General features: G+C 45.5%; 1 protein-coding gene and 1 long non-coding RNA gene across 5 annotated transcripts in view; one reads left to right on the forward strand and one right to left on the reverse strand.

Moving 5' to 3' along the window:
• Window positions 1-813: 813 nt before the first annotated feature.
• On the forward strand, window positions 814-1,473 carry LOC310739193. Its single transcript, XR_014537284.1, has 2 exons — window positions 814-956; window positions 1,310-1,473. It is a non-coding gene; the product is annotated as an uncharacterized lncRNA (long non-coding RNA).
• A 13-nt stretch (window positions 1,474-1,486) lies between these two features.
• Window positions 1,487-9,553, reverse strand: part of ube3a (ubiquitin protein ligase E3A) — an 11,773-nt gene continuing 3,706 nt past the window's right edge. The window contains exons 2-11 of one of the 4 annotated variants that reach the window (XM_083562859.1): window positions 8,600-8,678; window positions 7,904-8,217; window positions 6,587-7,821; window positions 6,346-6,490; window positions 5,569-5,774; window positions 4,072-4,236; window positions 3,821-3,976; window positions 3,643-3,716; window positions 2,374-2,517; window positions 1,487-1,678 (exon numbers count right to left, since the gene is read on the reverse strand). In XM_083562859.1, coding sequence (XP_083418985.1) covers window positions 1,558-1,678; window positions 2,374-2,517; window positions 3,643-3,716; window positions 3,821-3,976; window positions 4,072-4,236; window positions 5,569-5,774; window positions 6,346-6,490; window positions 6,587-7,821; window positions 7,904-8,217; window positions 8,600-8,601 — 2,562 coding nt within the window. In that variant the 5' untranslated portion in view covers window positions 8,602-8,678 and the 3' untranslated portion in view covers window positions 1,487-1,557. The remainder of the gene's footprint in view (window positions 1,679-2,373; window positions 2,518-3,642; window positions 3,717-3,820; window positions 3,977-4,071; window positions 4,237-5,568; window positions 5,775-6,345; window positions 6,491-6,586; window positions 7,822-7,903; window positions 8,218-8,599; window positions 8,679-9,553) is intronic. The other 3 variants (XM_083562861.1, XM_083562862.1, XM_083562860.1) reach the window with 3 other exon arrangements.

Genomic DNA, 9,553 nt, shown 5'->3' on the forward strand with positions numbered 1-9,553 from the left:
CTTCAGCTGGGTAACACGTTTGGCACGTCGTGATGATGGAAACAAAAAAACAAAAAAAAAGTGCCAAAAAATCAGATCAGATGGAGACAAACTGAATGATGCCATTAATAAAAATAATAATCCGGGAGATATCTGGGATTTAATTTGTTTAAAAGACGGGGGGGGGGGTGTTTAAAATGAGAACGTATCTCTTTCGTTAGGCCGTGCAATCACCTGACCGTGTCTGTCACTCTCTCTCTCTCACACACACTCACACACACTCACACACACTCACACACACTCACACACACTCACGATCCTCCAGCAGACTCTACAGCCAAATACAAGTCAAACACTGGTCATAAGCAAGCAGCACAAACAACTGCTTCTCCTCAAAAAAATACCTGCTGAGAAGGTTCTGGAAACCGTTCTGTACCTTTTAAAAAATATATATTTTTTTAGAACAAACCATAAGGATGAGCTTGATGGTACATGAGAAGTGACCCGGGAAGACCTGCGAAAGCATGACGAGAGGCCGTGACGACACACACACACACACACATTCCCCCAAATAACCAAACCAAAAAAAAAAAAAAAAAAAAACGTGAACAAGACATTCTGAATATTAATTAAGTGCACTTTCACAGTTCGACCGGAGTTTAGACGAAAGCCATCGGCAATCAGTCCTCCTCTTTCTCCTGTTTCTCATCATCCCTTTTTGTTCTGTTTCAGATTTCTTTAATGTCCTAGAGGTCTGCAGAACCTCGAACAAGTGCGCTGGATAAATGGGGGAAGAAAAACAAAAACAAACAAAAACAGGCATTCTTTCTTGATTTTTTTTTTTAAATCCCTTAAAATAAATAGTGCTATATCTCAGTGCATACAAAAAAAAGGAAAAATTAACACTTCTATGGAGAAGAACAGAGAGAGAGAGGGAGAGAGAGAGAGAGAGAGAGAGAGAGAGAGAGCGCGCATGCGTGAGAGAGAGCGCGAGAGAGAGAGAGAGCACGAGAGCAAAAGAGAGAGAGCGAGCAAGAGAGAGAGCGAGAGAGAGAGCGCACGCGCGAGAGAGCGAGAGAGAGCGAGCAAGAGAGAGAGAGCGAGAGAGAGAGACGAGCAAAAGAGAGAGAGACGAGCGAGAGAGAGAGACGAGCGAGAGAGACGAGCGAGAGAGAGAGAGACGAGCGAGCGAGAGACGAGCAAAAGAGAGAGAGACGAGCGAGAGAGAGAGAGACGAGCGAGAGAGAGAGAGAGACGAGCGAGAGAGAGAGAGACGAGCGAGAGAGAGACGAGTGAGAGAGAGAGAGAGAGCGAGCGAGAGAGAGACGAGTCCAGTGTGGTTTTATCTACTTTAGTTAGGCACAGGCACTCGGTCACCACAACTTTTTCCCCTTTAAGCCCATTTTACAATCCTTACACTGAAAACTTGATATTGTTGTTTGTAGTCACCGATTTCACCGTTTTTGTTGTGTTTTTTTTTTTTGTTTTGTTTTGTTTTGGACAAACCAGTGAAAAAAGTTCCACGTTTTGTTTTAGTTTTCTTTTCCCGCCGCCGTCGTTGCCGCCGCTCCGGTCGCCTCAGAGCATGCCGAAGCCTTTGGCGTAAGTGATGGCTTTGAGGAGTCTCTCTTTAAGTTTCTCCTTGGTGGCGTATTCGGGGAGGAGCAGCACGTTAAAGCACGTGTGAGACGTCGGTAACCTGAGAGCATTTCACAAACAAGACAAACGCGGTTTACTTTCAGGGAAGGGGGGTGGGGGTGGGGGGTTTATCCGAGCTCGTCGTTTTCTTACATTATTAACGTATGAATATGGTATCAAAAAGTTTCGAGACTAGTTTGGTAACACACACAGTCACAGGGAGCACCGGCCGCCATACACCAAAATAAATGGTTCTGTGTACATGGGAAGCTGCGCACCCAGTCACCGAGCTCCTCCTCATGTGCGAGTTTCTCGCGGGAAAACATGGCGCTCTCACTCTACTCGCCTGATCTGGCTCTAGAGGACTTCACCCTATTTGTAGGTCGTCGTGTGGAAACGTAGATAAATAAAAGTACTTTCTTGTAAATAGAGCGAGTCTGGAAACGTTTTGATACCACCTCGTGAAGCTTTTACTCTAAATGTCCCACTGATGATGAGGGTGTTTGTGTGGCAGCAGGGAGGTGATCAGGCAGGGGTTTTGTGAATGTGGGGCTCTATATATAAATATATAGAGAGTAATTTCCCCAGGCTCGACCCACCACTCACAAACCACATCCTCGAACCACACCCCTGCTGAGAATAGAAGGAGGAGCCAGAGGAAGTGAGGCTCCGCCCTCTATTTATAAACCCCCAGAGTTGCCCACACCTCATCATCACTGTGACGCTATGCAGAAGATCTTTAGATCCAGTCTTTACCTGTCCGAGTCAGGGCCGTTCTTAGCGATGATCATCTTCAGCTTGCCCAGGCCCCCCACCGGCGCTCTGTCTGTTCCTGTAGTGAACTGCAAAAACAACCTCTTCTGCTCCTGTCCGAATGAGTGCACCGTCTCCCAGAAGTCCCTGCGGTCAAACACCAGGCGATCGTTAGCATCGTCGGTGTACAACAGAGGAACGCGGAATGTCAAAGTACACAGATTGTATTTGTGGTGCGTTATACCAGAAACTGTAGTGTTTTTTCAATTCTGTGACTTAACATGTGCAACGGTCACTTTTTTCTTGCTTTGATACATAAAATATAATGAAATACAAAAGTCGTGGCTTCAGTGTTCCTGTTAGTCACATTCTACAGACCAGTGTAAAGGAAGGGGGCGGAGAATTGTAAATACGGGAGCGGCTAAAAACAAAACTAACAAACAAAAACAAACCCAAAACATGTTGAATCCACCTGATCGGTTGATAGCAAGCTAATAATACCGTGATCAGCTTCAAGTCCAAAAGTTTTGTGTATATAATTACATAGGGAAGGTTCTGCATATTCAGAGTCGAGTGCTTTACAATCAGTTTCCTGGAATCTCTTGTGTCTAATTCACAGCTATAAGGCTGTCTGATTATTCACGCGTCAAAGTTAGTATACATTTATATTTAAATAATGATTCTGGTATATTTTGGATATATTGCTGCATCAATAGTACACGTTAAAGTTATAACCAAATTGATCAAAAAACGGCTGCAGAAGCGATCAGCACTTTATGCAGCATTTAAATGACTTGTATGAACTAACTCAATAAACCGCATGAGATTTAGTGTGTAAGTGTGTAAATAGTGTTTCTGCAGGTTTCACCAAGTCAAATGTGAGACCTTTTTAAGAAATCTAAGACCTCTCTCAAAAACACACACAAATACGCAACTAAACCAAACCCTAAAGTCATTTTTTTTTTCAGGTTGAGTATCGCTAAACTTGCACTTCCCCATCGCTGGAAAATAAAACCCTTGTGACGTCTGTGGTACGATCCGAGAGATTCGCTCCAGTAACAGACAGCCGATTGGCCGATTTAAAGTCAGGTCACATGGACATTGAAAAATTAAGACGTTTTAAATTATTAAAAACATAAAAACAGTGAATTTAAGACATTTTAATGCCTAAAATTTGGATTTTCGCATTTTTAGACTTTTTAGGACCCACGGAAACCCTGGTAAATCCTAAGCCGGTTTACGGTGACTGAGGAGAGCAGTGATATGACGTACTTAATGATGCGACAGTCTCTGTTGTAACCGCCGTCGTATTCTGTGGTCTCTTCCAGCGCTTGAAAGTCGAGATTCTGAAAGGGAAATAAACAGACCCCGAGAAGGGGGGAGGGGGGTGTTACCCAAACAGGGCTCGAGTCGGATCACGTGACTGTAACCGTGTACGGCGCTCACTCACCCTGCTGCCACATATCAGCAGCTCGATTTCCTCCGGCCGGAACAGATACTTCAGTGGAGACTCGTTAGTGACCATGTGGAAGCCTCTTCTGAAGGCCTTGAACTGTTTCTCCACACTTTTGTTCAGCATGTATTCGGCATAAAGTTCTACAAATTCCTGCACAGACACAATAGAAGAAGAAAAAAAAAAAACTGTGAGTCAAATAGCACCTGCGCTTCATTCACCCATTAAGGAGAGGTGATACGACAGACCTTCCTGTTATCGCCAGTGACGGGGATTTTGTCTCCGCCGTCCCTCAAGTCGTACATGAGAGGATTCCCGAACAGGTCGGTCTGCGAGATCTGGAAGGTGATCATCATGTCCTCCTCCACATTGCCTTCATACTCCAGCAGTTCCTTCAGACTCTGATGAAGAACCTGATCAAAGCAGAAGAACGTTTAGATTATCCCAGACCTGGTTCGGTTATAAATAAATAAATAAATAAAAAAACCTATGGCGCTCATGTCGTCTTTAAGCTTTTAGTGCTTCTATGGACTCAGCTTGTCACAAAATAGCCATAAACCAATCAGGGTATTTATTTATTTATTTTATTATTTTATAGAATAATGACGTATATGCTTTGTAGCTAGCAATGTTAAAGACAATAATAATAAACAGAAGTGTGAAAAACAAACAAAAACAAAAAAATCCACTTTATATTTTTGCTATCTGGGATATCTAGAGTATGTGGGGCTGGATTCTAAATTTGCATATTCATGCAGATTCATAAAACCCGGTGCTTTTAATCGACAGTAAAGATAAAGACTATGTTTTTTTAACATTATAAAAAAAATAGTTTGCAATTTATACAAGCTATAAATTTTACATGCTTTTCTGGACTGTGACTGGTCAGTCCAGAAAAGTCTCGGCCAGTCTATCCACTACACACAGAGTCTCGGCCAGTCTATCCACTACACACAGAGTCTCGGCCAGTCTATCCACTACACACAGAGTCTCGGCCAGTCTATCCACTACACACAGAGTCTCGGCCAGTCTATCCACTACACACAGAGTCTCGGCCAGTCTATCCACTACACACAGAGTCTCGGCCAGTCTATCCACTACACACAGAGTCTCGGCCAGTCTATACACTACACACAGAGTCTCGGCCAGTCTATCCACTACACACAGAGTCTCGGCCAGTCTATCCACTACACACAGAGTCTCGGCCAGTCTATCCACTACACACAGAGTCTCGGCCAGTCTATCCACTACACACAGAGTCTCGGCCAGTCTATACACTACACACAGAGTCTCGGCCAGTCTATACACTACACACAGAGTCTCGGCCAGTCTATCCACTACACACAGAGTCTCGGCCAGTCTATCCACTACACACAGAGTCTCGGCCAGTCTATACACTACACACAGAGTCTCGGCCAGTCTATCCACTACACACAGAGTCTCGGCCAGTCTATCCACTACACACAGAGTCTCGGCCAGTCTATCCACTACACACAGAGTCTCGGCCAGTCTATCCACTACACACAGAGTCTCGGCCAGTCTATCCACTACACACAGAGTCTCGGCCAGTCTATACACTACACACAGAGTCTCGGCCAGTCTATCCACTACACACAGAGTCTCGGCCAGTCTATCCACTACACACAGAGTCTCGGCCAGTCTATCCACTACACACAGAGTCTCGGCCAGTCCATACACTATCTTCAGCCATACTAATCCCTCGTTTCGCTTCGAGTCAGCGTTACCGGATGGGAATCTGCGAGGTCCCGGAAAGTTCCTTTCTTCCCCATGAGCTTCCTGTACACCACCATGGGGAAATGAACGTCCAGGATGCAGTTATTGTAGATGGCCAGGCCCAGGACGATCCCAATCAATGTGAACTGGCCTTCGTTCTCGAGCGACGAGGGGTTGAACCAGAAGAGCTTTGTGCTTTCGTCGTAGGTGAACATGCCTGCAGAGAACAGGGACAGAACAAGCATGAGGTACGACTACATAAATATACACGAGAACTAATGGACTGACGTTTAATTAGTAATCATACTTTACCATAGAGGTCGACTGATTTATCGGTTTTGGTGATTAACTGGCACTGATAGTTAATTTGCTGAAACTATCCGCAAAAATCCATACCGATAGTTTTTCCTGGTTGCGTTATACGGTACGAGAGCTGCCTCTAGATGCGAATCATTGATACTACATGCTGTTTATTATTAAGAACTGTTTTTATTCATTTTGGATGTAACATTTATTTATTTAAAGTGTTCATTTCTTTTTTTTTTTTGTTTGAATGCATTTCATACTTTCCACAGTATTAATATAATTTATATATTCATATTTACTGGGGGTTTTTCTTGTAATAAAGTTCAGTAATATTTTAAAGGGAGTGTTATGTTTGTTTTTTATCCAGTATCCATTTTAAAAACGGTATTGGCAATTTCAGTATCGGTAAAAGTATCAGTATTGGCTATCAGAAAACCTCCACTGTACAGTTGAGAAACAAACAGGCCTTAGTTGATTAGTACCTATATCTGGATTGAAAATTTCCTCTACTACGAGCTGAAAGAACTCTTTGGAAACTCCTCCTTCATCAACACCCTGTTCTCCTTCAAACTCCACGTACAGCTGTTTCTTCAGATCGGCCGGGTTCTCCATGGCGATCATCTCCAGCTGAAATCAAACACAAATATTAAGCACCTGTCAATGCATTTTGACCATTTTGATGCAGATTATTGGTGCTCATTAGCTAGCGTGCGTGGGACTCACCCTGACGAGCGCGTCGTCAATGACGTGGTCTCTGCGCACTTTGAGACGCAGGTAGGGGTTGAGCTGCTGTCCCTGCACCAGGCTGTAGAGCGCCGTGATCCTGCGCTCGCTGTACATACGGATGCGGTTGTCGTAGTAGAGGCCCAGGTTCTTGGTGACGGCGTTCAAGATGAATGGGCAGGTCATAAAGGAAAACTTGCTTTCCGTCTCCACCTTGAAGAAGGTGTAGTCTTTGTCCATTTCCAGCACGTCGTTGAGAGGCTCGTTGATGAACTCGTCAAAAGGGATGAGCGGGCTGCGGCAGTCCGAGACACGTACGCCGAGCTCCGTTTCCAGAGGGTCTACGCGAGGGCCTTTCTTGGCACGACGTTCCTCGCCCAATAGCTCCTGTAGCGTGAGTTCACTAGATTCCGCTACCGGCTCGTCGTCTTCATCCTCGCTGTGCCCCATGTCCAGGTCGCCCCCCAGGATGTTGGCGTAGTAGACCACCTTGAGGCACCTGGTGGCCGCCACGACCCCGTCGTCTTCGTTGACTAGGTTGTCGCTGTTGAACTCGTTGCTGATCACGGTGTATGTGATGAGCTGCTGGAAGGTCTCGAGGAGACGCCGGATGTGCTCCGTGCCGTGCTGTGCCCACAGTCGTGCCAGCTTGGCCAGAGCAGGGAGGGGCAGCTTGCTCATGGCCTTGCAGAACTGCGGCAGCGCCATCTCCAGGTACTCAGGGCTGTGAAGGTTGCTGTTCTCCATCACGATTATAAACACGTTGAGGTAGTCATGATTGGCGGTGTAGGTGTTGTGGTAGGTGAGGTCGCACTCCACGTTAGGCGACAGATACACCAGGGCGTTCAGAAAGGCGGCTTCCACCTTCTCGTTGGAAAGCAGCCTATCGTAAACTCTCCGCACCGCCTCAATGTCCACAGACACCTCGACGGGCTTCCGGGCGTCATCTCCTGACGCTCCTTCGCTCGAGGACGCCGCATCCGAGTCTACTTCCATGGCGGTAGCGGTACAAGCTGCGGCAGCCTCTTTCTCGTCCTCATCTTTGTCCTCGTCTTTGGCCTGCAGCGACTTCAGCTCCTCCTTGGTGTGCTGCTTGGCTTTGCGAAAACTCTGCACCAGACTCTCTGCGTTTGAGAAAACCCTCCCGATCACACGGATCAGAGGGGAGTAATCCTCCGTCTCGCCGCAGATGGCCAGGATTTCATACACCTTCTCCTCCGTCAAGTAATTTAAATCTGAAATGTTACAGAAAACACATGACAACCACGACAAAACAAAAACAAAACACCTACCCAAAAAAGAGGTCCTACGCTTTACCTCTAAAGTCTTCCCTGGCGGGAGGCAGGTCTTTGTGGTTCATCTTCCCGTTGCTGCAAGCCGAAAAGTTGTGAGCTCCTTTGGCACTGTTCTCCGGGAAAGCCGAGCTGGCGCCTTTTTTGGAGGGATGGGGATCACACAGTTTGGCGTTATTTTTATACAGCTCCAGGGCCTTGAGGGCCGCTGCATTGTTATCCATGCGCCGGAAACCCGGGGAGGAGCCACAAGCCTCATTCGTGCAGGCCTCATTTCCACAGCCCTCGGTTAACTGGTGGTAGTAGCGCTCGATTAGATGTTTTGCAGCCGCTCGCTTCCTGTAGCACACACACACGCACACCGGACAGCGGTGTATTAGTACGGTTCGAATCGGAGAGTCTGTACGGTGCAATCAGGCCGCATACGTCACTTCAGGACTTCAAGAAGCTTAAGCGTCGAGGTGACCACCGTCTTTACGTCGAGAACAATTACTCTAACAGATGCTCTTTATACGCCATGCAAACTGACTACTTCTGCAATAAATATTTCATGCTGCATGCATTATTTGGTCCTGATGCCATGTAGAAAGACAGGAAATACTGCCTTTTCGCTTCACCGTACCCCACTGACAGAAAATACCATTCAACATGCTACATGTGTCCAGCTTTAGCTCTGGAAAGAACGATTGGTAATAAAGTAGATGTTTGAGCAGATACTTACATTAGACTTGCTTAAAGTTTCCAAAGCCGGACTCCTTCTCTGAACTCTAGAGGGAACAAAACGTGGTCAGGAAACAATCCTGTTGATGACGAGAAGACGAGTTAGAACTGAGCCAAAATGCACAACTTTTTATTCTGAAGTCACGCTCGGTGTGAAATAAACCGCATGAACGCCTTGTTTGATTGGCTCACAGTGGTACGGACGAATAACAGATCGAATGTTTACAAAAATAACTTCGGATCTGGTCTACACGTGATCGGTCCGTTGATCTCTATGAATGGCAGTAACAGACGAATATTTCCACATAAAATAAATGCATTTACAACCCAAATTGTAGTGTTTGAAAGTTAGCGCCCGCTGTACCCCTGCCCTGCTTTCTAGCTGAAACCCACCACCGTTTTATAATTTATCAACAATTTCTTCTTGTAAATCATTGACCAACATTGCTCTCAATGACCAATCCCCGATCAGCATTGCTCCCAGAGACCAATCCCTGACCAATATCTTCCTGTATGTATATAGTATGTGTATTGCCTGTATAATCTCATATAGTCTCATCTACAGGATAAATATACAGTCTTGTTATTTATGTCTGTACTTTAGAAAGTCACTAACAGCTGGAACCAAATTCTGTGTGTGTCAACACACTTGGCCAATAAACCTGATTCTAATACTCAATAACTAACCACTGATCAATCTATGATTGAGAATGTTTTCCCTGGTTAATTCCTGACCAATATTGCTCTTAATGACCAATCCTGATCAACAGTGTCCCCCAAGACCAAATCACTTAGCAATCACTCCATGATCAACATTCTCAATGACCAATTACTGACCAATCCCTGATCAACGCTGTTCTCCATTAAGGCCGACGAATTAATAATCAGTTTCGCAGATAAATTGGCACCGATAGTTGGAACTATCAGCTATTGGCCATTATACCAATAGTAATTC

The sequence above is a fragment of the Silurus aristotelis genome, assembly GCF_946808225.1.
Source record: "Silurus aristotelis genome assembly, chromosome: 2".
Lineage (NCBI taxonomy): Eukaryota > Metazoa > Chordata > Actinopteri > Siluriformes > Siluridae > Silurus > Silurus aristotelis.